This window comes from Pelophylax lessonae (genome assembly GCF_965119305.1).
Source record: "Pelophylax lessonae genome assembly, chromosome: 11".
Lineage (NCBI taxonomy): Eukaryota > Metazoa > Chordata > Amphibia > Anura > Ranidae > Pelophylax > Pelophylax lessonae.
The window spans coordinates 133,898,799-133,925,785 of NC_138778.1; the positions used below are offsets into that span (position 1 = coordinate 133,898,799).

The following is a 26,987-nucleotide window of genomic DNA, read 5'->3' on the forward strand; positions in this document are numbered from 1 at the left end:
ACCGTTTACTTTAAAGGGTGGTGGTCCCGGTTCCGACTTCGTAAAGTTCTATAAAGTGGATGTGTTGGCATCTGCGGATGCTTCCTTTGGCCGCAAGGTTTTGCAGGCTGCTGTTTAGTGGACCTGGTCCTTGTTGAGGGTGCATTGTTTGTTTTTGTTTTTTTTCAGGTGAGCTCCAGTTGTTTTGGTTCAGCTCCTGTTTGCCTGGTTGGCTATAGTTAGCCTTGTGGAATTTTTTGCTGTTCCCACCCCTCATGTTTAACACTGCTTTGGGATGTCCCAATGGTTATGAAGACCAGGAGCTGTGTCCGTCAATGAACGAAAGAGAAAATGGGATTTTTGACTTACCGTATAATCCATTTCTCTGATGTTCATTGATGGACACAGCACCCACCCCTCTGTGGAGTTGTAATTCTTCTGACACTGCTTGTAACAAAACTGAGTACCTACAGCAGAGAGATGGAGTATACCCTCTGGGACTGCCCATAGGTGTGGCCAGACTTTTTTTCTGCCTAGTGTCCTACTCCTATCGGTAGCAGTATAACCCAATAGTTAAGGAGATCAGGAGCTGTGTCCGTCAATGAAGATCAGAGAAATGGATTTTACGGTAAGTCAAAAACCCCATTTTTACCTTCTGCTATAAAACCTATCCAATAAAAAATGTAAAAAAATCACATTTCTTTTAAATTTAGGCTAATGTGTATTCTGCTACATATTTTTGGTGAAAAAAAAATCCCAAAAAGCGTATATTGATTTAGTTTTGTACAAAAGTGAAAGCATCTACAAACTATGGGATATATTTATGGAATTTTTATTTATTTTTTTACTAGTAATGGCGATCAGCGACTTATAGCAGGACTGCAATATTGCAGCGGACAGATCGGACACCTGACACTTTTGACACTTTTTTGGACTGGCTGAGAAGGGGTTAACGGGCGATCAAAGGGTTAAATGTGTGCCTAGCTGGTGATTCAATGTAGTGGGGGAGGTGCTTTTACTAGTTGAAGGCATAGATTGGTGTTTCTGCTTTGCAGGAACACAGGATCTATGCCTTCTGTACCGACAGAATAGCGATCTGCCTTGCCATAGGCAGACTGCCATTCTGCCTGTGTACCGATGATCAGCGGGTGCCAGCGGACATAACGGAAAATCACAACAGCAGCGAGCCGCCTGCAGCACGCACTCCTGCCTGATGCCCAGAAATGCAGGGTCACGTGATCCTGTGCAGCACGACCGCCCTGTAGCATTAAATGTGCTATAGGGCGGCTGGAAAGCGGTTAAAGGAGGAACTGGTCATCTCTTGCGTAGCTGTCCTAGAAAATCATTGGGGAAAAGAGTGTTTTCATTGTGATCTGAGATTACTAGTGACATATTGCTACCAGGAAAATCTCACCAATGGGTTCACAGAGAGCAGTAAAATCAGGGCCCTTTTCCCACTCCATTCAAAACCAAAAACACGCTAGAAAGGCCCCGTTCACACTGGGGCGATCAGACTTCCCAGGGCGACCTCCGAGGTCGCGGTGCGAGCAGCGCGCCGCGACCTTGGAGCGGCCGGCACGGACTTCATAACATTGAAGTCTATGACGGTCGCTCCGGGTCGCCCCAAAGAAGCTCCGGACCCTTTTTCTAAGTCGGAGCGACTTGTGTCGCTCCTATTAGAACGGGTCCGCAGCTTCCCTATGGAAGGCGAGCTACGGCGACCTGTGAGGCGACCAGGTCCCCCCAGTGTGAACGGGGACAAACACTTAAAGGATAAGTTCACTTAAACAAATAAATACACATGTTTTTGGTTGGAAAATGTACATTTATTATTTTATTTGGAGCCAGTAAATCATTGTACCCAAGATCTGCAAATCTCAGGTGCATTGTCAGGCTCCTGCAGACTGTCAGTGTGGCTGTCTGCCTATAACTCGTACATACAGGCAATTACTAAATGGTAGGAAGAGTTAATGAACTACAGGAGTAAAAGGCAAGGGTGACCAGCGCTATGGAGTCTGAGGTAGAACAGTGTGTAACGAATGTGAAGGTGTAAGCAGCCAACAACCAAACCCCAAAGGGTTAAAGATAAAGTGAAATGTGCAACAAGGGTTGAAAACGGCGCTACCTGAAAAGTGATTGATAATATAGTGCAATAATGTGCAAATGCCTTATTAAAGAGAAGTGACACCGGCAAATAATAAATAACGTGAAAAGTAATAATATTTCAAAAAAGTAGAAAACCACACATGTCCTTATCGATAACCACAGCCGATATGGTCTGTTCGTGTGTGGTGAATTTTATCTGTAAAGTAATAATAATAGTGCCAACAAATGTGCAATTCTTGTAGTGGGTTTATTCAGATAGTGATACAGTGTAAATCAAACAATATATGGTACATAAATCCCTGGTGGTGAAGTGATGGATAAAGGTGACCAAAGTGAATACTGAAGTGCTGTATTCTTTAGAAGTGTAGGTGTTGTAGTACCCCAAGTGACCACTAAGTGAGGTATATACGACCTGTTCACATGAAGTGGTCCCAGGAGGGGTGGCTAGTGGGGTCCTCTCCTTGTCCCGCAAGGCACCAGCTGGTAATCTCACGGAAAGAAAAGAAAGGGGAGCCCCATCAAGTAGTATGCAAGGTTAAACCGATGCAGAAAGCAGTAAAAACTCACGGTGAAGCTGCCTCGGATCAGTGTAGAGAGACGCCGGGAAGCTTCCGCGTTCCACGGCTCCCAAGTCCGAGACCGGAAGTGACGTAATGACGCAATGGACCCGCCCTACGCGTTTCGTCAGAGGACGTCTGCTGGAGCGGCGTCACCATCACGCACTCCCGGAATCTTTATAGTCAGCCGATGTCATAGCAACCAGACGGCTACCCGCGGCCATCTTGGTGCTCCTCAGTGAACTGCCGGACGTGCGCCATCTTGCTCACCCACTCCACAAGATGATCATGCACGGCGTTCAGACATATTAAGCAATTGTTCATACGGCTGCTATGTTTCACATCATGTGCAAAGCAGCTTTCACCGGATGTCTACACGGAACTAGTTTGATTCTTGTGAAGCAAAACGTACTAATTAAAAAAGAAAAAAGGAAAAATATATATAAAAAATATATGTAAAAAAACTTATATGTAAAAAAACTTTAATATATATTTTTCCTTTTTTCTTTTTTAATTAGTACGTTTTGCTTCACAAGAATCAAACTAGTTCCGTGTAGACATCCGGTGAAAGCTGCTTTGCACATGATGTGAAATATAGCAGCCGTATGAACAATTGCTTAATATGTCTGAACGCCGTGCATGATCATCTTGTGGAGTGGGTGAGCAAGATGGCGCACGTCCGGCAGTTCACTGAGGAGCACCAAGATGGCCGCGGGTAGCCGTCTGGTTGCTATGACATCGGCTGACTATAAAGATTCCGGGAGTGCGTGATGGTGACGCCGCTCCAGCAGACGTCCTCTGACGAAACGCGTAGGGCGGGTCCATTGCGTCATTACGTCACTTCCGGTCTCGGACTTGGGAGCCGTGGAACGCGGAAGCTTCCCGGCGTCTCTCTACACTGATCCGAGGCAGCTTCACCGTGAGTTTTTACTGCTTTCTGCATCGGTTTAACCTTGCATACTACTTGATGGGGCTCCCCTTTCTTTTCTTTCCGTGAGATTACCAGCTGGTGCCTTGCGGGACAAGGAGAGGACCCCACTAGCCACCCCTCCTGGGACCACTTCATGTGAACAGGTCGTATATACCTCACTTAGTGGTCACTTGGGGTACTACAACACCTACACTTCTAAAGAATACAGCACTTCAGTATTCACTTTGGTCACCTTTATCCATCACTTCACCACCAGGGATTTATGTACCATATATTGTTTGATTTACACTGTATCACTATCTGAATAAACCCACTACAAGAATTGCACATTTGTTGGCACTATTATTATTACTTTACAGATAAAATTCACCACACACGAACAGACCATATCGGCTGTGGTTATCGATAAGGACATGTGTGGTTTTCTACTTTTTTGAAATATTATTACTTTTCACGTTATTTATTATTTGCCGGTGTCACTTCTCTTTAATAAGGCATTTGCACATTATTGAACTACAGGAGTGCTCCTCAGCGCCATGGTAGTTTATTGAGAACTATAAGCTGTTTGCCACAGTGATGATGGTAGTTGTAGTTCTTTTATTCACAGAAATCTGCTAATGAATGATGCAGCCAGGGGGTGGAGCCATCCATCATTCTGACAGCAAATGCAGCAGAAGATCCTCTGCCTGCTGTCATAATTGGGGCTTGGGGGGTGCGGGGGCTGCTGATTTAGTAAAATGTTATGAAAGGTGAACATATTATTTAAATCATGGCTGATATACAATATCAGTGCAACAGTTTGGAAAGACCTCTAATATGATATTGTATTTCTGTTTTTTTAGGGACTGTATTTTACTACTGTGGTGACTGGCATCAGGAATATGGGGGAAGAGTACAAAATCCAGGCCTTTGATGCAGACACACAGAATCTCCTCAAGACGGCCTTGAAAGGTACGGAGGCATGGATTCCTTGCTATTATAATGTTATCATGAATGTCCTACCATGCATTGCTATACTTTTACATATTGTGTTTAATTATTATGATTTTTCAACAGATCCAGCAAGTGTAGATCTGGATAAGGTGGCCAATGTAATTGTGGAGCAGTCACTGCGAGATGCTACATTTAGCAAAGAAGCAGGGAAAATGTGTTACACCGTTATTCAGGTAATCAGACTTGGAGTCTATTTTTTATATATATATATATATATATATATATATATATGGGAAAATCTGGTTAATACTGTACAGTTTGTATTTGTTTAACCATCTGCCCACAGTATTTGTACTGCGCGCAGGCGGCAGCTCTAGGCTGGGTGATGTACCTGTACATTGTAGCCCTCCTTCCGATTTTGGGGCGCATGCAACTGATTTCAGCCAATGATTTTGGCTGAAGTCAGCTGATCAGCTGTGGCCAATCACACGCAGAGTTCTGTGTTTATGTTCTGTGAACAGTGATCTGGCTGTTTCTAAAAAAAAAACAAACCAGACAGTAAAGTAAAAGCACCCCAATTTACACATTGTTAGGCAGACAGTTAACCCATTTCCAGCCAGTGTCCTTAGTAAAAAGTCAAGGTACAGATTAAGCACAGTATTAGTGTGACTACTGATGTCAATCAGTATACCTCCACGCCAGATTGGCTGCCACCCTATCACAGTCCCACTATAAGTCGCTGATCACCGCCATTACCAGTATAGTGTCACAGCTGCGTAAATTCCAGAGTATATATACCAAGGCTCGACAAACCCAGGCGCCAGGTCGCATTTGCGACTAGAATTAGCGACCTGGCGCCTGGGGTGCTCTGCAGGAGGTGTTCTGTCCCTTTTGTGCCCCCCACCTTCTCCTCGAGTGCACGGACTTCCGCGCCGTCCAAAAATTGAGGCCCCGGCTTTTTCGGCCTTCTTCTGTGAGATGAGAGGCTAGGGGAACTGGCGCCCTCTTGTGGTGGCCGGGAGTAATGCCTGTTCTCAATGCCTTCCCATCTCCTTCCAAAGAGGAAATGAGAGAGAAGTTTTTTAAGGCTTCATCTCTCTGTCCAGTTACCTTTGCTAAGGTAAGTGGACAGGGAGTGTGGTTATTATTATTATTATTAATTTATTTATTTTTTCCAATTCTTATTATTAAAAAAAAAAAAAAAAAAATATATATATATATATATATATATATATATATATATATATATATATATACTTTTTTTTCTTTTTTTTCTCATCGCCGTGCCACAGCCAAAGGCCCCTTTCACACGGGCTGTCTGATCAGGTCCGCCTGTCAGTTTTTCAGGCAGACCTGATCGGACCCTTCATTCTCCTCTATGGAGCAGTAATCTGCCGCCATCTGATCCTGTCCGCCAAAAACAGACGGATGGTGGTTCTATTTTCTATCCATCCCGTGGATCGGATCGGATGGAAAGAGACAGACAGTCTGTTTCCATCCAATTGCGCTATAGAAGAGAGTGGAGTTCTAGTCGTATTTATTTGTAAATTTAGTATCCGTTTTATTAAATAAAGCTTGGTTGTTAGTTTAAAAAAAAAAAAAAAAACTGGCTCCTAACTTTTTTTGCTGGCTCCTAGATTTCAGGCAAATTTGTCAAGCCCTGATATATACCATAGTTTGCAGATGCTAAAATCTTTGCAAAAACCAAATATTCACTTATTGGGATTTTTTTTTTTTTTTTTTTACCAAAGACATGTAGCAGAATAGATTTCGGTATGAAAATATTTTGTTTATTTTTTTTATTAGATATGTTTTATAATAATAAAATAATATTTATTTTCAAAAATTTCAATCTTTTTTTTTTGTTTATATTGAAAAAATAAAAACCCATAGGTTATTAAATATCTCCAAAAGAAAGCTCTATTTGTGTGAAAAAAAAATATATAAATTGAATTTGGGTACAGTGTTGCATGACTGTTCTATGGCAGGTAAAGTAGCTCAGTGCTGAATAGCAAAAAATGCCCTGGTCATGAAGCGGGTAAAACCTTCTGGAGGTCAAGTGCTTATTTATTGTCAAAGAGGGGCTAATTTAATAGCAATTAATATGTAAATGCCAAGAAGCAAATAGGAAACAGGGCTAAAGGTTGATTACCATTTGCTTTGTGTATGCAAGCCTTTTCCCTATCAGGGGGACATAGTAATGTAAAAATACAAATGTCTAGGATGAAATATGATACAAATAAATTGTCTCCATTTATCTCAAGATAAAAAAATAACAGCGTCCCAGCAAATGATCCACACACCACATTCCAGATAAAAATTCATAATCAGGTACTCGACTCATGACATCACTCAGCCGGCTAGAAGAAGGATATTGGAAAATAGAAAACGACTTGGATAGAAAAAAACAAAAAGTCTGTGGAGGCAATGGGACTGCACAAATATGGAGCTATTTGGAACCCATTGCTATTCTTTCAAATATCATTCGGTTCTCTATTAAAAGAAAGAACAAAATTGCCTCTAATCTAGAGCTGACCTGAATCTTGTGTTGAATGACTATGCCCAGTAATGATGCAGAGTCAGTGCTCTTCTTTGCTTCTTTTAACAACAGCAAAATCTGTGTGAATATGCAGCAAAGCATGCTTGTTATAACCACTGTGGAATTTAAGGGGTTATTCCTCTGCATTGTGTGTAAAAAAAAAAAAAAAAAAAAAAAAAGGCTGTATGATCCTGTCTTCTCTGAATCTCCCCTTCTTCCACTGTCCCCAATGTATCTGCTGATAGTACAGACCTTTGGGGCACTCTGCACATGCTCCACTTGGTGTGTATTGATAAAGCGTTTTTTTTTTTTTTTTTTGAGAGGGTGCATTTAATCAGCACAGGGCCAATCGGCACTGTCCAGACAGGGAGTCAGGGGTCCTGCACCCTTATAGGACAGTCAGAGGAGAATTAAAACTCCTACACGCCTTAACCGATGCTTGCCTAGACTGATAGAAGTCACATTACTGCTATATACTGTTGATGAGAAAAGGTATTTAGCAGTTTATATTTTATAAAATAATTGCATTTCCATGTACTGTGGGAGATCAGGATTAGTGAATGCAGGGTCCTGGGTTTAGTAAACCTTTAAATGGCTACTTCTAGAAAGCCAAGTTGCCTGGCTAATTTTAACCGCTTCCATACAGAGCAGTTAGACACCCTTCCTGCCCAGACCAATTTTCAGCTTTCAGCACTCTCACACTTTGAATGACAATTGCTCAGTCATGCTACACTGTAACCAAACAAAATTTTTATCATTTTTTTCACACAAATAGAGCTTTCTTTTGGTGGTATTTGATCACAACTGGGGTTTTTTTTTTTCGTGATGTATGCCAAAAAAGAGCAAAAATTTTGAAAAAAAAAAAAAAACACTTTTTTTTTAGTTTCAATTATAAAATTTTGCAAAAAACTAATTCTTCTTCATACATTTGGGCCAAAATGTATACTGCTACATGTCTTGTTATTGAGTCTAAAAGCTATGGTACCAATTACTGAAAATTGATCACACCAGATGTACTGACGGCCTATCTCCTTTCTTGAGGCCCTGAAATGTCAGGACAGTACAAATACCGACCAAATGACCCCTTTTTGTAAAGTAGACAGTCCAAGGTATTTAGTAAGAGGCATGGTGAGTTTTTTGAAGTTGTAATTTTTTCCCACAATTCTTGGGAAAATGAAGAAAAAAATTTTTTTTTCTTTTTTTTTCCCACAAAGTTGTCAATTTATAAGCTATTTCTAACACATAGCATGTACACAGCAAAAATTACACCCAAAAATACATGCTGCTACTCCTTCCGAGTATGGCGATACCACATGTGTGAGACTTTTACACAGCCTGGCCACAAAAAGAGACTCCACGTCAAAGAAGCACATTCAGGCGTTCTAGGAGCATAAATACACATAAAACTTTCTTACTACCTATCACACTTTTCAAGGCCCTAGAGCACCAATACAATGGAAAAGTCCACAAAATGACCCCATTTTGGAAAGCAAACACTCCAACGTATATTCTATGAGGCATTATGGGTCGTTTGAACATATCATTTTTTTCCACAGGTTTTTGGCAAATGTGGGAAAAAAATGAAAACTTTTCTTTTTTTTTTTTACACAAAGTTGTCAATTTATAGGATATTCCTAACACATAGCATGTACACAGCAAAAATGACACCCCAAAATACATTCTGCCACTCCTCCTGAGTATGGCAATACCACATGTGTGAGACTTTTTCACAGCCTAGCCACCATCATGCATCCTAGCCACTTGTCTAGGCCTATTTTTGACATTTGGTGTTTACAAGCTAAAATCAGTTGTTTTGCTAGAAAACTGCTTAGAACCCCCAAACATTATATATTTTTTTTAGCAGAGACCCTAGAGAATAAAATGGAGATTATTGCAATATTTTTTATCACACCGTATTTGCGCAGCGGTCTTCCAAACGCAATTTTTTTTTAAAAAATTCACTTTTTTTAATTAAAAAAATAAGAAACCAGTAAAGTTAGCCCAATTTTTTTCCATAATGTGAAAGATAATGTTACGCCGAGTAAATAGATACCCAACATGTCATGTTTCAAAATTGCGCACGCTCACGGATTGGCGACAAACTTTGGTACTTAAAAATCTCCATAGGCGACAATTTAAAAATTTCTACAGGTTGCCATCTTTGAGTTACAGAGGAGGTCTAGGGCTCAAATTATTCCCCTTGCTCTAACGATCGCGGCGATACCTCACGTGTGGTTTAAACACCGTTTACATATGTGGGCGGGGTTTCTGTATGCGTTCGCTTCTGCGCGCGAGCTCACGGGGACAGGGCGCTTTATTTATTTATTTTTTTTTTTACTATTTATTTTATTTATTATTTTTTATTTTTACACCGTTAAAAATGATCAATTTTTTTTTTTTTTTTTTTTAATTTCTATTAAAAGGAATGTAAACATTCCTCGTAATAGAAATAGGCACGACAGGACCTCTTTTTTGTGAGATCTGGGGTCAAAAAGTCCTCAGATCTCACAAGTACACTAAAAGATAGAAGAAAAAAAAAAAAAAAATTATTATATAAAATTAAAAAAAAAAAGACCTTTAAACCGGTTGCTAGGCAAGAACATTTTCTGTAGCTCCAGTCCTCCAAGACCATAGAGTCAAGTGAGGGCAAGCTTGCCCTCACTCGACATCCTGTCTGTGAGGATCTGGGACCGGATCGTTTTCCCCGCTGCCGGCGGGTCCGGTAAGCGGGGAAAAGGACCGGAACGTGGCGGGAGGGGGGGGGGGCGCCTCTTCCGCCATCCCGGAAGGGTGATCCCACGGCGAATCCGCCGCTGGGACCACCCTTATCGGAAAGCCAACCGTCCACCGTTTAAAAAAATACCAGGGTTATGGCAGCTATCTGCTGCCATAACACCGGTATTTAGGTTTAAACGGAGGACGTATATAAACCTTTTTGGACTTGGACATGGTGGCTGTATGAAGGGTGACAGGTACTCGGGTACTTTGCTGGGCAGGTGACAGGTACTCTGGTACTGATGAGCAAGTGGCAGGTACTCGAGTACTCCGATAGGCAGGTGACAGGTACTCGGATACTCTGATGGGCAGGTGATAAGTACTGATGAGTAGTACTGATACTGATAGGTGATACTGTACTGATGGGTACTGATGATCAGTACTGATACGTGATAGGTACTGATGAGTACTGATGAGCAGGCGGAAAGTACTCGGGTACTTCAGGCGTCAGGTACTCTGATGAGCAGGTGGAAGGTACTCGGGTACTCTGATGGGTAGGTGACAGGTACTCAGGTACTCTGATGACGGGTACTCTGTTGACAGGTACTCAAAGTACCCGAGTACCTGTCATCAGAGTACCCGAGTACCTGTCATCAGAGTACCCGAGTACCTGTCACCAGCCCATCAGAGTACCCGAGTACCTGTCATCTGAGTACCTGATGGGCTGGTGACAGGTGCTCTTTATTGGGGGGGGGGGCAATCAGTGTGTTTAGGGTGCACTGTAGTTGGTAACTATCTGTTACCACAATCTCTTCCTCACACAGGATCAGTGTGTGAGGAGGAGAACACGGTGACAGCTAGTTACCGTGTTCTCTGTTGACATTTGTGACCGGCTGTGATTGGACACAGCCGGTCACGTGGTAAAGAGCCAATTTCATTGGCTCTTTACCTAGATCGGGGATCGACTCTGTCCGAGGGACGAGCCTCGTCCCCGATCGCTGCTCTGCGCGCCCCCGGGGGCGCGCATTGCAGAGAGAACGAGCGGCTCGTGCTGGAGCCGCTCATGTGATTGGCTGTGATTGACACAGCCGATCACGTGGTAAACAGCCAATTTCTATTGGCTGTTTACCTTGATCAGGGATGGGCTATGTCCGAGGGACGAGCCTCACCCCCGATCGCCGCGCTGCGCGCCCCCGGGGGCGCGCAGTAGAGGGGAGATCCGGGCGACGTCGTATGACGGCGGCCCGGATCCTCACAACCACTTTGCCGACATCATATTACATGACTCGGTATGGAAGTGGTTAATCCAGAACAGGTATGCAGCCAGTGCAGTGAGACCTCGCCAATATACCAGTTTGGGCCAGAAGCAGAAAGCACTGAAACCATTGGATCTGGAGTACAGTTAGGCCGATTTTTAGAAGCAGATGTTAATTATGGAATCCCTACATTTCTCTTACATACAGTATCTCACAAAAGTGAGTACACCCCTCACATTTTTGTAAATATTATATTATATCTTTTCATGTGACAACACTGAAGAAATGACACTTTGCTACAATGTAAAGTAGTGAGTGTACAGCTTGTATAACAGTGTAAATTTGCTGTCCCCTCAAAATAACTCACACACAGCCATTAATGTCTAAACCGCTGGCAACAAAAGGGAGTACACCCCTAAGTGAAAATGTCCACAAGTGTCAATATTGTGTGTGACCACCATTATTTTCCAGCACTGCCTTCACCCTCTTGGGCATGGAGTTCACCAGAGCTTCACAGGTTGCCACTGGGGTCCTCTTCCACTCCTCCATAATGACATCACAGAGATGGTGGATGTTAGAGAACTTGCGCTCCTCTACCTTCTGTTTGAGGATGCCCCACAGATGCTCAATAGGATTTAGGTCTGGAAACTTTCCTGGCCAGTCCATCACCTTTAACCTCAGCTTCTTTAGCAAGGCAGTGGTCATCTTGGAGGTGTGTTTGGGGTTTTTATCATGTTAGGATACTGCCCTGCGGCCCAGTCTCTGAAGGGAGGGGATCATGCTCTGCTTCAGTATGTCACAGTACATGTTGGCATTCATGGTTCCCTCAATGAACTGTGGCTCCTCAGTGCTGGCAGCCCTCATGCAGCCCCAGACCATGACACTCCCACCACCATGCTTGACTGTAGGCAAGACACTGGTCTTTGTACTCCTCACCTGGTTGCCGCCACACACGCTTGACACCATCTGAACCAAATAAGTTTATCTTGGTCTCCTCAAACCACAGGACATGGTTCCAGTAATCCATGTCCTTAGTCTGCTTGTCTTCAGCAAACTGTTTGCGAGCTTACTTGTGCATCATCTTTAGAAGAGGCTTCCTTCTGAGATGGCAGCCATGCAGACCAATTTGATGTAGCGTGTGGCGTATGGTCTGAGCACTGACAGGCTGACCCCCCATCCCTTCAACCTCTGCAGCAATGCTGGCAGCATTCATACATCTATTTCCCAAAGACAACCTCTGAATATGTTGCTGAGCACGTGCATTCAACTTCTTTGGTTGACCATGGTGAGGCTTCTTAGTGGAACCTGTCCTGGTAAACCACTGTATGGTCTTGGCCACTGTGCTGCAGCTCAGTTTCAGGGTCCTGGCAATCTTCTTATAGCCTAGGCCATCTTTATGTAGAGCAACAATTCTTTTTTTCAGATCCTCAGAGATTTATTTGCCATGAGGTGCCATGTTGAACTTCCAGTGACCAGTATGAGAGAGTGAGAACGATAACACCAAATTTAACACACCTGCTCCCCATTCACACCTGAGACCTTGTAACACGAACGAGTCACATGACACCGGGTAGGGAAAATGGCTAATTGGGCCCAATTTGGATATTTTCACTTAGGGGTGTACTCACTTTTGTTGCCAACGGTTTAGACATTAATGGCTGTGTGTTGGGTTATTTTGAGGGGACAGCAAATTTACACTGTTATACAAGCTGTACACTCACTACTTTACATTGTAGCAAAGTGTCATTTCTTCAGTGTTGTCACATGAAAAGATACAATTTAAAATATTTACAAAAATGTGAGGGGTGTACTCACTTTTGTGAGATATTTTTCTTCTATGATTTAGATTGCAGCTGTCACTAGCTAAAAGCTGAAGCTGAAAATTAGGAGACAGAGGGTGGGGCCAGCACCTTATTTTCACTAGAATCAGAATCTGCATATTAGAGTACCATATCTGGATTTTATTTATGCATCTAAAATTGTAGCTTTTAGCTAGTAATGTCTTGTTTTAAAGCGGTAGTAAACTCTTGAGGGAAAAAAAAAAAGTTTCCCCCCTGCAAGGCATTATCCTAATGTGCTAGTATGCACCGCACACCACGTTGGCATCACTCGCAAGCATGCACTCAAGAGTCACAGCCATGGCACAGAGTTCTGAAGGAACAGCACGGGTATGCCATTTTTTCAGAGCGCATGCTCTGGTGACTCTCTGGAATATCTTCTAAACGGCACATGAAGTGGAGACTGACTAGAACTTTGTCTATATCTAAATTTTAATTTTATATTTTCTCATGCATCATAAACCAAACCTTATGTTTGTTTAAAAAAAAAAAACATTCTTCTTGGCATATTTGGTGCATATGTGTAAGGGCAAAGAGCTATCCCCAGGCTTCGCGCATGCGCAGTAGGGAACCACCTTTGAAGCCGCAAGGCAGCACCCGAGAGCTGATTGACACATCGGCTGGGTTGCCGACATCGCGGGATCCTGGAAAGGTAAGTGCCCTAATGTTAAAAGTCAGCAGCAACAGTATTTGTAGCTGCTGACTTTTGAATTATTTTTTTGGTGGGGGAGCTTGAGCTCCGCTTTAAGGGAATCAGTGCAAGCGAGGCTGAGGCTTGTGTTCTAGTCCGGCGCAGGAACCAGTCTTCCTTCCATGATATAGGACTCAAGCACTTTGTGGTGAAGGCACGGCAGCACCTAGATGGTGTCCAACAGAACCTGAACCAAGAGACCTGCATAGGCCGGTATCCCCTGATGAAAAGCCACCTGCTCTGAAAGACCAGACAAGAGCCCCGAGGATAATGGTTCTCCAGTTAGCGAGGAACTAAGTTGATCAACCTAGTCCACAGAAAACAGACTTTTTCCAATGCTGAAAACCTCTGAAATAAAATCCAGCCAGACCCTGCAAGTGTTAGGCCATTTGTAAAAATGCTGACTACAGGAATCCACAAAGTTTGACTCTTACCTAAATGTTTCACAATGGGGAAAGTAGAAAAGTCACTAGGCTGAACTAAGGAGGCAGTACTATGAGAAGTAAGAATGCGGCTTAGATGTCCATTGGTGACCGTGAAGATCCAGGTTAATGTCCAGATAGGGAACAGTCAAAACTGATCTTTGGCGATCAAGTAGGTCAGGGGGTCTCCTGGAGGGTAGGAAAGCCAAAGATTCCCGAAGATGAAATTTCCCTGCGGGGAAAAGTGATGGCCTTGAAAAGATGTGTTAAAGAGGTAAACCCTTACATATACCCAGTGAATTTACTGACCTCAGCTGGAACCCCCTAGATCAAACAAATCCTCCTACATAAGTTGTACCTGTTATCTGCAGCAATCTCTTTTCTTCATCAGTTCAAAGTCCAGAATTTATACAGCTTGTCTGAGCTTCCAGAAGGCAGGGGCCAGAGAACTTACGGTAAACTCTGCAGAGCTCCAGGAGAGCAGATTAAAGGGAAAGGACACACCCCCTTCACACAGGCACAGAGCTGAGGTTGTCAATCACAGGCTGTGTGCTGGAGCTCCCTTCCCTGTTTTTCTTGGTGTCAGGAAAGGTGACTCATGTGGATAGTAGAGGAACAAGGCAGCAGACAGAAATTACACTTAGTGCTCTGGATTGGGACAAGTATACACTATAGTATACACTATAGAGGGATATGCTATGTTCATATTTCATGTCTGAGGTTTACAACCACATCTGTGCAATAGCAAAGAGGAGATAAGAGGGTACCAGCGGCAAAGGATTAGCCTGGGAGACTAAAGGGGCGCTCTCTGCACCCTTTGCAGTCCTAGTTCTTAATCCGCTTCCCAATTGTAGAAGTGGGGGTGCAGTTTCATGCAAAAAGTTTCTCAAATGGCATAGCTGGTCTCTGACTTCAGGCCTTAATGGCTGTCTAAGAGTCCGGCCTGAGAGCCTAGGGACAACTACAGCAGAAGTAGATGGAGAGGACACGTTTCAACTGCTGGCTCAATGTGCCAGGGCAAGGCCTCAGATACTCCCAAACCCAGACAGCTGGTGCAAATGAGGGTTGGGCAGCTGGAGGTGATCAGGTCACCATGCAGTTTGCAAATGCACATATGACACCCATCCCAGTGGATAACTTCAGTCTCTCAGTGTTAACCCCTTCTGCGGTATAACTAATGGTAGTAGGAGTTTTGAAAAGGTGCCCATTGGTGCATTTTTTTAAGGTAGCGTCCAATCAGCCTACTTAACAGAGTGAGTCTTCATAGACAGGGCAGGCACTGACAAGGCAATACCTTGCACATCTAACCAGCAAGGGAGCAACTTGTGGAAACGGGTAGGTATTTCTTTGTATAGTGTTGCTGGCATATTGTCACCAGGAACAGGATTGATAGTGTGCCATATATAAAATGTGTATACTTGCTGTACTATTACTTTTCTATTGTCTTGATTATACTGATAATGGATATTAATACAAATGATGGTGCCCCTTATAATATATTGTTGTTTTTACCTATAAATTTAGCATTGTTCCTTTCCTTCCCTCAGGCAGAGAGCAAACAAACAGGCCGAAGTGTCTTCCGCAGTGCACTTTTAAACAGACTCCAGAGTGAATATCGAAATCGAGAAGAGATGAGAGCCCGGTCCGTGCAAGAGTGGGTGTGCTATGTCAGCTTTATCTGCAATGTCTTTGACTATCTGAGGGTAAGTTTGAGGAGTGTATCTACTATACCAATTTGGATTAGAATTGTGTAATTAGGCACATATCATCTACATTTTGATCCAGGGATCTGCATCTTGCATGTTCCAATATGTGTGAACCCCTGCACGTTCCTCCGCACCCTTCTGTATGTTGGTGAAATTCCCATAGACAGCTATGAGGCCAGTAACTAATTCTAGGACCTTAGACAGGTGGCAAGAGCTGGAGCTTTAAAAATGGAATCTCCAGATGTGGGTCATATAGTTTACTTCATTACATCTTTCTACTCCTGATTTGGCATCTGTCCTTTCTCACTGTACTATTAATTTAATGTCTGTATCTTATTATTAAATTTTTTTAAAATCACCTTTAACAGGTTCTGCAATCAGTCATCCAAAAAAAACTTGCTGTGAGATTTTTTACCTCCATTTGCACTCAAGTATCAGTAAATCCTGTCTCCTCCTTTCTGTAGTCTAAAATTTCTGACTTGGGAAAACAATGCTGCCCCAGGCTCACCCTAAGTGCTGGTCACGTGACCAAAACCTAAGGCATTTTGGTCACACAGCTTTTGCTGAAGGGGAGGGACTCTGCCCCTCCTCCCAGAATTCAATAGGAATACCATAACTTGGAAAGGTAATAGCCCCACACTGGCTTAAAAGAATTGAATATATATATACAACATGGAGTATTTAAACAGCAGAGCGGAAGATCAGACAGAGTTTCTCAAATAGGAAAAATGGGCAGAATTTAAAAGTACTAGCAAATATGCAGAAATTTTGGCGGAATAGGGGAGGAAGAGAGACAGTAAAGGTAAAAATTGAGATGAAGAGGAGGATGCACAACAGAGGAACAGACACATAATAGACGAGTGGAGGAGGAAGAGGGAGGGAGTACGGGGGGGGGGGGGGGGGGATATGTATAAAAACTTGGAAAGGTAAGGCTGGCCATACATTATGCAGTTTTCTTTTTTTCAGCCACTGGTTGAAGGAAATAAAATTGCTGTATTCCCCCTTCAATACAGTTAGTGTTAAAGAGGGAATCCCCCCCCCCCCCCCTGCTGTGCTGTTGTATTCTGAAAGCAGGAAGTCTCCCCGCCAACTGATCACTGCTGCCAGCTATAGCTAATGGTAGTGATCGTAGAAAAACCCCCCAGACAGGCTGGTTGTACTGAAGTGGATCAATAGACTGACTTCAGTACAACCAGCCTGCTTATAGATGGATCAAAATCCAGCCAGTTCCTGCTGAACCGACCGCATTTTGATCTGCCTATGGCTGGCTTAGAGTGTTACTAAACCCACAACAGTAAAATCTGTCTGTAGATGCACAATAGGGTGCTTGTTATGCTCACTGTGGAACTTAAGTGATTAATGCTCTGCATTGTGTAAAAAAGCTGTGTGATCCCGTATGCACAGATCCCTCCCCCTCTTGCAAATTCACTACAAGTATACAGATCCTAAAGGACAGCCCAGTCCCTCCCTCCTTCATGCCCAGTAACTAAAAAGAACACAGTGGATGGGGATGTCACACTTGTTAAACTATTTTATGAGAAGCCCTGCTGTTCTTCTATTGCACATTTTTGAAAACCTTTTTAATGTATTTGTTTTTTTTTTTAAACTGTAGTTTTATCTGACAATTACAGTATTAAATAGACACACAGTGATCAGAGGCTGAAGTAAGTGGCCTCTGAAAACTGAAACCATTTTTCTGAATGCAACATTCAGCTTGCATGTAAACTCAACTTTTGATTGCTTCCCTATCATTAGTGAGATTTAAAGCTGTCAACAGACATGTTTTGACAGCTATCAGTTGTACTGAGGAATGATGTATACAGTCAATCCGGAAAGTATTCACAGTGCTTCACATTTTCTTATGTTACAGCTTTATTCCAAAATGGATTAAATTTATTTTCCTCAAAATTCTACAAACAATACCCCATAATGATAACGTGAAAGAAGTTTGTTTTAAAGCTTTGCAAATTTATTAAAAATAAAAAATGGAAAAAATCACTTGTACATAAGTATTTACAGCCTTTGCCCAATCGTTTATTGAAGTACCTTTTGGCACCAAATACAGCCTCAAGTATGATGCTACAAGCTTGGCACACCTATTTTTGGGCAGTTTCTCCCATTCTTCCCTGCGGGACCTCTCAAGCTCCATCAGGTTGGATGGGGAGTGTCGGTGCACAGCCATTTTTAAGATCTCTCCAGAGATATTCAATCTGGTTCAAGTGTGGGCTCTGGCTGGGACACTCAAGGACACAGAGTTGTCCTGTAGCTACTCCTTTGTTATCTTGGCTGTGTGCTTAGGGTCATTGTCCTGTTAGAAGACGAACCTTCGCCCCAGAGGGCTCTGGAGCAGGTTTTCATCAAGGATGTCTCTGTACATTGCTGCATTCATCTTTCTCTCAATCCTAACTAGTCTCCCAGTTCCTGCCACTGAAAAACATCCCCACAGCTTGATACTGCCACCACCATGATTCACTGTAGGAATGGTATTGGCCAGGTGATGAGCAGTGCCTGGTTTCCTCCAAACATGACACTTTCCATTCAGGCCAAAAAGTTAATTTTGTTTCATCAGACCAGAGAATTTTGAGTCTCATTGTCTGAGAGTCCTTCAGGTACCTTTTGGCAAACTCCATGTGCCTTTTACTGAGGCCTGATTGGTGGAGTGCTGCAGAGATGGTTTTTCTTCTGGAAGGTTCTCCTCTCTCCACAGAGAAATGCTGGAGCTCTGTCAAAGTGACCATTGGGTTCTTGGTCACCTCTCTGACTAAGGCCCTTCTCCCCCGATCGTTCAGTTTGGCCAGGCGGCCTGCTCTAGGAAGAGTCCTGGTGGTTCCAAACTTCTTCCGTTTACGGATGATGGACGCCACTGTGCTCATTGGGACCTTCAATGCTGCAGAAATGTTTCTGTGCCTTTCCCCAGATCTGTGCCTCTATACAATCCTATCTCGGAGGTTTACAAACAATTCCTTGGGCTTCATGGCTTGGTTTTAGCTCTTAAAAGCCCTGTTTAACTGTGTGACCTTATATAGACAGGCGTGTGCCTTTCCAAATCATGAGCTCAATTTTGAGTGTCAAGGCAAACACTGTGACTACTTATGTGCATGTGATTTTTTTCGTTGTTATTTTTAATAAATTTGCAAAGATTTCAAACAAACTTCTTTCATGTTGTCATTATGGGGTATTGTTTGTAGAATGTTGAGAAAAATAATGTTATCCGTTTTGGAATGAGGCTGTAACATAACAAAATGTGGAAAAAGTGAAGCACTGTATATACTTTCCAGATTCACTGTACATACAGATTGTGGACAAACTGGGGTTAAAAAGCTTTTTCTCCTCCTTATCTCTGTGATTATAAATAAAAATAAGGACTTCTGGATCTGGCATTGAGGCATCTGTATGCTGTTGTAGAGGGAGTTGCATGATGTTTTTGGTTAACTGACACATAGGGTTAAGCTGTATCTTAAAGCGGAGTTCCACCTTAAAGTATAAGCTCCACCTATCTGCTTACTCCCCCCCCCCCTTCTGGCACCGTACATGTTTTTTGACAGGTACCCGTCCCCACTTTGGGGAGACCTGGATGCGGCGAGTTCCCCCAGGAGTTGGCCCCCCTCCTTCTTCCCTGCCACTGGGCCATTAACAAAGCGCAGCACGCAGTAGGGAACTGGCTTGCGGCTTTACTGCCAGTCTCCCTTACAGGCAATGGTGGAGGCAGCACCCGAGAGCCAATGGAAACATTGGCTGGGGTGCCGCCATTGCTGGGTTCCAGGACAGGTGGAGTGGCAGTCCTTCTTCTTTTTTTTTTTTTTGTTCAGAGACCCAGAGCAACAGAGGGGGCATTAGTGCAATTGTCAAGGGGAGAGATGGTTTTTAAACTCACCAATTTTCCAGCCCCTAGTGTGCATGTACTCCAATTTGTCACCTGTCCTGCACACCTTAACACACACACAGAAAGAGTGTGTGTGTGCACATCAGCGGGTGGAGTATAGAGGGGGCAAGCACAGCAGAGATTGGATAGACCATAAGGAGGCAGGGCAAAAATTATTGGCCTTTTCAGCAAACTGCACTGTTCACTCCGAATAGAGATATGTGTAGTTAAATGGACAAAAAAAAAAAAAAAAAAGAAATATCCATCCGTCTTAAATGAAGTCAGCAGGATGGACCATAAAATCCAGACTGATCTATAATCAGAAAGCTGTAAAGAGTTAATCATTTAACCATTTAGGTAAGCAGCACTTAAATGAAACAGAGTAGATAAGCACAGTCCTCCCATTGCATCCAAGGACAGGGTTAATTGTCAGTCTGTTGCTGATAACAGCAGTTTAGGAGCACAGATAAGCAGCATGAGGTTTGAAAAGGATCATTTTTTTACTCTTACCCCTCCAGGATATAAGTAGGTACTGTATTTCTGCCTGTGCTCTCTTCTGACAGCCCTGGTGGCTTCATGTGCACCTGGGATGACAACACAGGAGGAGAGGGCAGGAGGAGGAGAAGCTGACCAGCTCTGTCTCCTCTACCGTCTGTGTGGAGGGGAGAGAGAGGGGAACTATCGGCAAACGCTCTGGGCTACATAAGACAGAGACACTCTCAGAACGCTACAGCTTGCAACCCCGGCATTGAATGGGCTGACAAGCCCAGGTGCCAGGACGCAGTTTCTAGTTGCCATGGGGACCTGGTGCCTGGGGTTTGTCGAGCCCTGCCTTAGGGAAGAAACTGGTCAAAAAACGAAAAAAGCATGTATGAGGCACTTCAATGAAATGCACACAACTCCCTGAGTTATACCATCTTTATTGCAATATAAAATATAATTAAGACGCCAAACACTTTAATTTTAAAAAACCAACATATACTGTTGCCCCTTTAAATATGAATGAACACGTGCACAAATGAAATATTTAATAGTGAAAGAAGGTGCTGTATAAATTTGTGTATGTGCTGGGATTCGCCACCAATACTGTTCAAAAATGATACAATGTATCTATATATGGATATGTGCAGCAATGTGCCAAAAAGGCAACCTACACATACCTATATATGAGATGGTTTGCTGTGTACTCAGTCAAAGCTGAGTGTCATTAGCAATCTGTGAAACGTGAATAGTAAATATTTAAATATATATATCCAGAGATAAATTCTAAATAAAATCATCTAGTTAATAAAGTGAATACAATTCAAGTGCATACTAAAACTATTCCCAATAGATACAAAAAAGTGCTATGTAACATGACACAAAAATCTCTAAAAGTCCAATAGTGTGGTGAAGATGAGTGGCTGTCAGAACACCTGCACCTTTATGAATGAGAAATGGAAACCTTTTCACCCCGTGGGTAAATGGATAATCTATATGCTCACCAAAAAGATTCAGGCCACCAGGACCTATATCGCTTATACAATGGATGGATGCTCCGTCCACACTTGCACCCTTTTATCTTCCCGCAGTTCGATTGCATATATATGAGGAACACAGAAATTGTGTAATAGTGTAATTCCGTTTTTTATTCTCTCATGAATCAATAAATAATTGTGCTTACATCAATGAGTGCCTATCCCGGCACTAGTGAGAACCGCCACAATAGATATAGGAACCGTCTCCTCCTCTGTTCCTCCCAGCACATACACAAATTTATACACCACCTTCTTTCACTATTAAATATTTCATCTTTATTCCAATGTGTACTAATACTGCGCTATGGATGTATGATGTTTACCCTCAATCCAAAATGCTGCTCTTCAAAAGTTATTGAAAAATGACAAAAAAGGACACAGCGCAAATCGGAATATATACAGTGACTGGGGCCAAAATTCTTGTGTAAGTGGGTGAAAATTGTGCAATATTGCAAATAAATAAATGAATAGTAAATTAATAAATTAAATAATTCATCCTAATCTGAATCATACAGTGCTGTGAAATCAAGTGCAAATACATATGTGTGATAGAAGGCAAATCAATATACCATACAATGGTGCATAAATAATTTAAATATGAATAAATAAAGTTCCATAAAAGTCCCAAAAAAAGTCCTTAAGCAAGTAGCCAGTGAAGGTGCAATGTGCTTAAGTGCTCTTTATTGTACAAACTGGTGACAATCCGTGCCAAAAAGATAAGGTGCAATGGTAAGGGGAGTTCACTCCCCGTGGATACTTCCACTTACCAGACTGCCAGGACCCCTTAGCAATATTGCATGTGGGTCAAACACACTTAGTCCGGTGTGGGTCTTTTCCTTTTGGGTATTGGAGTCCACAAGACTAGTCTCAATCTTTCCTCAATAAGCCAAAGAATGTGGGACCATAGGAGGGAAAAACTCAGATAGTGTAATCCCGTTTGCATAAGCTTTATTAAATAATGCAGAAAAAAAAAGATCTGCCCAGAAGCTGTGCAGGGATGACGCTGCGGCACCAGAAGTGACGGCGGGGCCGGTGCAGTGCATCGTGGGACCGAAGAAGACGGAAGAGGACACAGAAGAGGATCGCGCTGGCTTCAAGCTGCCCACACCTGAGATGGCAGCGCTGGACAATACTTTTTCAAGGTAAGTATTTCTTCTAAAAGGTAAGTGCAACCCGGACAGATCAGAGGCTATCCATTGTGGAATGTACTAGCCCTGACTGTCCCGGGGGTATTTTTATTAAAAAAAAGTATTCCCAGGGTGGAACTCCGCTTTAAGGACTTTTTTGGGACTTTTATGGAACTTTATTTATTGATTCATTTATTCATATTTAAATTATTTATGCACCATTGTATGGTATATTGATTTGCCTTCTATCACACATATGTATTTGCACTTGATTTCACAGCACTGTATGATTGATTAGGATGAATTATTTAATTTTATTAATTTACTATTCATTTATTTATTTGCAATATTTCACACACTTAGTTTTCAGTTTTCACCCACTTACACAAGCATTTTGGCACCAGTCACTTTTTATATATTCCGATTTGCGCTGTGTGTCCTTTTTTTGTCATCTTTATTCCAATGTTTTCTTATTTCTAAACAATTAAAATATTAAGAGTTCAAATTTCTTTATCTGTCTCCCTTTAGGTGAATAATATGCCGATGTTGGCCTTGGTTAATCCTGTGTATGACTGCCTTTTCGAGCTGGCACAGCCTGAGAGTCTGCAGAGAGAGGAAGAGGTACAGACATAAATTGCTGTTGCTGAATGATTTAAAGGTTAACTACACTTGTCACAAAAATCCCCAGCATCTCCACCTTAAAGATGCCTATACACCTAGATTATTTTCCTTCATCCTGCGGGCTGGAAAAAAAATCCATATCCATGCTATACAGTGCGGATGGATGAATCTCCCACTGCAGCTATTGTATTTTGACAGTGGGCCACGCTGGCTGTCAAAAAAACCACCAGACTCAGCTGATAATTTATCACGGTCACAATAGTTTGTTTTTGGGCTTGTATTCAGTATGTGCAAAGAGAGATCACACAAACACTGAATTAATATTTAGGCCCCTTTCACACGAGGCAGGATACGTCCAAGCGGATCCGCCTGCTTAGCGGGGGATTTCTCTGCTGATTCCCGCTGAGCAGGCGGATGACAGGTCCAAGTCTGCTCCACTATGTAAAATGGACACAGACACAGCCTGCTGCTGTCTATGGGGCAGTCAGATGGAAAGGGACTGCAGGTCTGGCTCCATCCAATTGTCATCCGATCTTATCCTCCGGATAGATGGCGAACGTATCCACATCTGTCTATTTTTAGTGGACCGGATCAGATGCCAGTGGGTGACAGCAGACATGCTGACATCAGCCGCCCCATAGAGAACAACAGGTCTGCCATGGTGTGAAAGGGGCCCTAATTAAGTAATGACAGATGCAAACAATAATAATTATTAATTAATAAGAATTAATTATTAGAAAATAGAACAAGAGTACTTAACTAAAGATGCTGTTTTCCCGCCATGGGCCACTCCATTATATGGCATGGCTCAGAGGATCAGAATCAGGCGCATGCCTGATGGCAGCTCTGAGGTGAGACCATTATTGTAAGTTTTTGCTGTAGTATATATAGGACCCAAATGTAAAGAAATGGTCAATCCACCCCAATCGGAGAAAAATTACCTTCTAAGGAAGATAGCACATTCCTGAAAAGGAGATTAGTGGGCTGGCTTGTCCATGTAGTCCGTTTACATTGACATTCCAATAGCATGAAGTCATCTAAGGTAACTAGACTTTGGAGGCTTGTTTTCTTAGACATTGTGAGACATGGTGCAATTTCCCCATCAGCTGACCATTGGCTCTCTGTCTTTTCATTTGAAAGATGTCGGGCGGGAGAGGCTGACAGGCCCACCGACTAAGTGAATTTCGACCAGTTTATCAGGAAATGTCTGGAATTCATACAGCATATGGCCAGCTTTACCCCTACCCTAATCAAAGATTGGATTTCTGCCACCACGGTACATACCTACTCCTCCTTAAGGGCAGTGGATAAAGCGGTGTAATCCTCTTAACACCCATCCAAAAGAAATGGGCTGCCTTTATGCAACGCAGCTTAATGCGTATGCAGTATTGAACTGCAGGTGACCACAAAGATCTGGTGAGGCATTTAGGCTGGATTCACACCTCTCCATTTCTGTTTGTTGTATCAAATTGAGTGGGCTGCCAATGTACAGGAATGTGCCAAAAAAAGGGACATGCAGGATTTTTTCTAATGTAAACAACACATGGTAGTGGTGTGCTGAAATTCATGTGCGTTGGAGCTGCATTGCCTTGATGCTTTGGGGTCACATTCAAGATTAAAAACTCTGTGGTGTGCTATTGTACATAATGTGCATAGTATAATGCAAGCCTTATCACAACACATGCTATTGCAAAGGTGTGTGTGTGTTTTAGTCATTCAGACGTGTTTCAGGGAAGTTTGGGGTTAGTATTTATCTTTTTCTTAATCATACTTACCTAGGTAGATCTAGCATCAGTCCGATGCTGCATTTGTCCCCCGGTGCCTCTGCACTGAGAACCAAGTAATCAAACACTGCTGATCACTTGGTTCTCAGAGCTACCCTAGCAGAGAGCTGGTGACTCAGTCAGCGGCTCTCTGCTCTGGAGCGCAGGGCTGTGGAGGGGGGGGGGTTCCTGCTCAGGGTCTCAGCGGCTCACTGAGAGGCTGAGCCAAGTGCCAGTCCAGGTTCTTTGTCGTGATCTTGCTTGAACCTGGACCGCCTCTGTGACGTCAGCCAACTCCACAGGAGGAGTGCAGCTAAACAAGTTTTGGCTGTACTTCTCCTTTAAAGTGGTTGTAAAGGCAGAAGTTTTTTTATCTTAATGCATTCTATGCATTAAGATAAAAAGCCTTCTGAGTGCAGCAGCCCTCCTAATGCCTACCTGAGCCCCATCTTCATCCAGTGATGTTGCACGCGAGACTTGGCTGTCCGGGACACTCCCTCATTGGCTGAGACAGCAGCGAAGTGCCATTGGCTCCCGCTGCTGTAAAATAAAGTCAGTGAGCCAATGAGGAGAGTGAGGGGGCAGGGCCCGGCCGTGGCTCTGTTCCTGAATGGACACATGGAGCTTCGGCTCGGGTGCCCCCATAGCCAGCTGCTTGCTGTGGGGGCACTCAACAGGAGGGAGAGGCCAAGAGCACCGGTGAGGGACCCAAGAAGAGGAGGATCTGGGCATAGTGAATGTAAGAGCAGAACCTTCAATTTAATGCTAAAGTCCCTATTTTTTCTCAGGTCGCCTTTCAGGACAGCACCTGGAGAGAGCGCAGCTCCACCCACTTTACAGGAAACACTTCAAGATAAAAACTCCTCCTCTTCCACCATGCCTCAGTTGTTGTGTTTCCTCCGCCATGCATGGAAGCACTTTTAGGAGCTTGGTGGGGCTGCGCTCTCTCCAGGGGGAGAGGTAAGGTAATCCCCAGGTGTTGTGTGTTGGTGACCATCCCAGCTCCCCTCCCTGGATTAACAAAGGGGGTACGCTTCGGAGCCACTAACCTCGCTCGCTCACGGGAGCAGAGATCCGTCGGTGGGTCCAGCCTGAGTGTCAGGGGCCGCGGTTGGGCTGCTCGGCGGTCGGCGGAGAAAGTATTTTTTTGAATTTCCCGCTTTTCGGCCCTGATCCCGGAAGACGCAACGTCAGTTCCGGTAGGCGGGACTGCCGATGGAGGCGTGACGGCGTTGAGCTCCGGCCATCAGAACGCAGGGGTCAGTTGGCAGGTCAGAGGCCGGTGCTTTCCACTTCCGGTCCACAACGGGGGACGCAGAGAAGTGGCATTTAGTTATATGGATAGAATCTGTCAGCACGCTGCACCTTTTCAGCATGGAAGAAAGGACTGCAGCATTGGTGGAAGCAGGCACCGTCAGCACCGGCCAGGCTCAGGTAGGAGAGGTACAATGGTGCCTCTTATTTCCTTACTAGTGAGCTTTTTTGGTATCTTTGATCCTCCTTGGGAGTCCTGCCCTGCAGTACTGAATATATTTATCCCAGTCAAGCAGGATGTGCATTTCTGGAATCCTTTTTTCTTCACAGTGGGTCTCTGTTTCCTTTATCAAATCACAGCGGTGGTCTTTTGTTAAAGGTATTTTTTTTTTTTTTTGGGGATTCATGGTGGCTCCTCTTTTTTTATAGGTTTAGCCACAGTGAAAATCAGAACCCCAATGTCAGGAAGGAAGTGTCCTTCATGTAAAAACCCACTTAAGAGATTCCTGGTGAAACCCCTCTGAAGTCTGCAGTGTTAATCTCTTTGGGTGTGGTCGATGCTCATAGGCATGAGTTCAAGGCCTAACCATGATAACACCCTGTGTGCTACAGCTGTGTGTCATTATAAAGAGAATGTTCAGCTGAGTAGTGAATTTATCCATTTATGGCACCCTATCCTCAGATTCCCAAACATTTGGTGAAACATCTTCTCAGCCATCCACTTCTGAATCGCTGTATTTGGTGATTCAGAGGATGAAAGGGCGAATGCGCTCTTGTCTCTCAGGAATTCAGAGGGTGACACAGTGCTGTAGTGGTTAGCACTTTCACCTAGCAGCAAAGGGTTATTGGTTCAAATCTCAACCAAGACACTACCTGCCTGGAGTTTGCAGGTTCTCCCCGTGCCTGTCTGGGTTTCCTCCGGGTGCTCCGGTTTCCTCCCACACTCCAAAGACATGCTGGTCTGAATCCTCTGGATATAAATTGTTATTTAAAGATCTGAGAGCGATTTATTCCACGTTTGAAATGACTATCCATGATGGAAAAAGTCTTTCCGGGCCATCAGGTCCTTACAGAGGCTTTGGAAAATGAATGGAAGGACCCAGAGGGGTCTCTTTCTTTTTCTCTAAAAAAGAGGTTTCCCTTTGAAGGGGATCAGACACATTTGGGGAA

At 43.4% G+C, this 26,987-nt stretch overlaps 1 protein-coding gene across 2 annotated transcripts in view; it reads left to right on the forward strand.

The window, feature by feature from the left end:
• MIF4GD (MIF4G domain containing) overlaps positions 1-26,987 on the forward strand; it is a 165,842-nt gene that overhangs the window by 134,460 nt on the left and 4,395 nt on the right. For both annotated transcript variants that reach the window (XM_082271914.1, XM_082271913.1), the window contains 4 exons: positions 4,416-4,524; positions 4,630-4,739; positions 15,515-15,670; positions 22,708-22,800. In XM_082271914.1, coding sequence (XP_082128040.1) covers positions 4,416-4,524; positions 4,630-4,739; positions 15,515-15,670; positions 22,708-22,800 — 468 coding nt within the window. The remainder of the gene's footprint in view (positions 1-4,415; positions 4,525-4,629; positions 4,740-15,514; positions 15,671-22,707; positions 22,801-26,987) is intronic.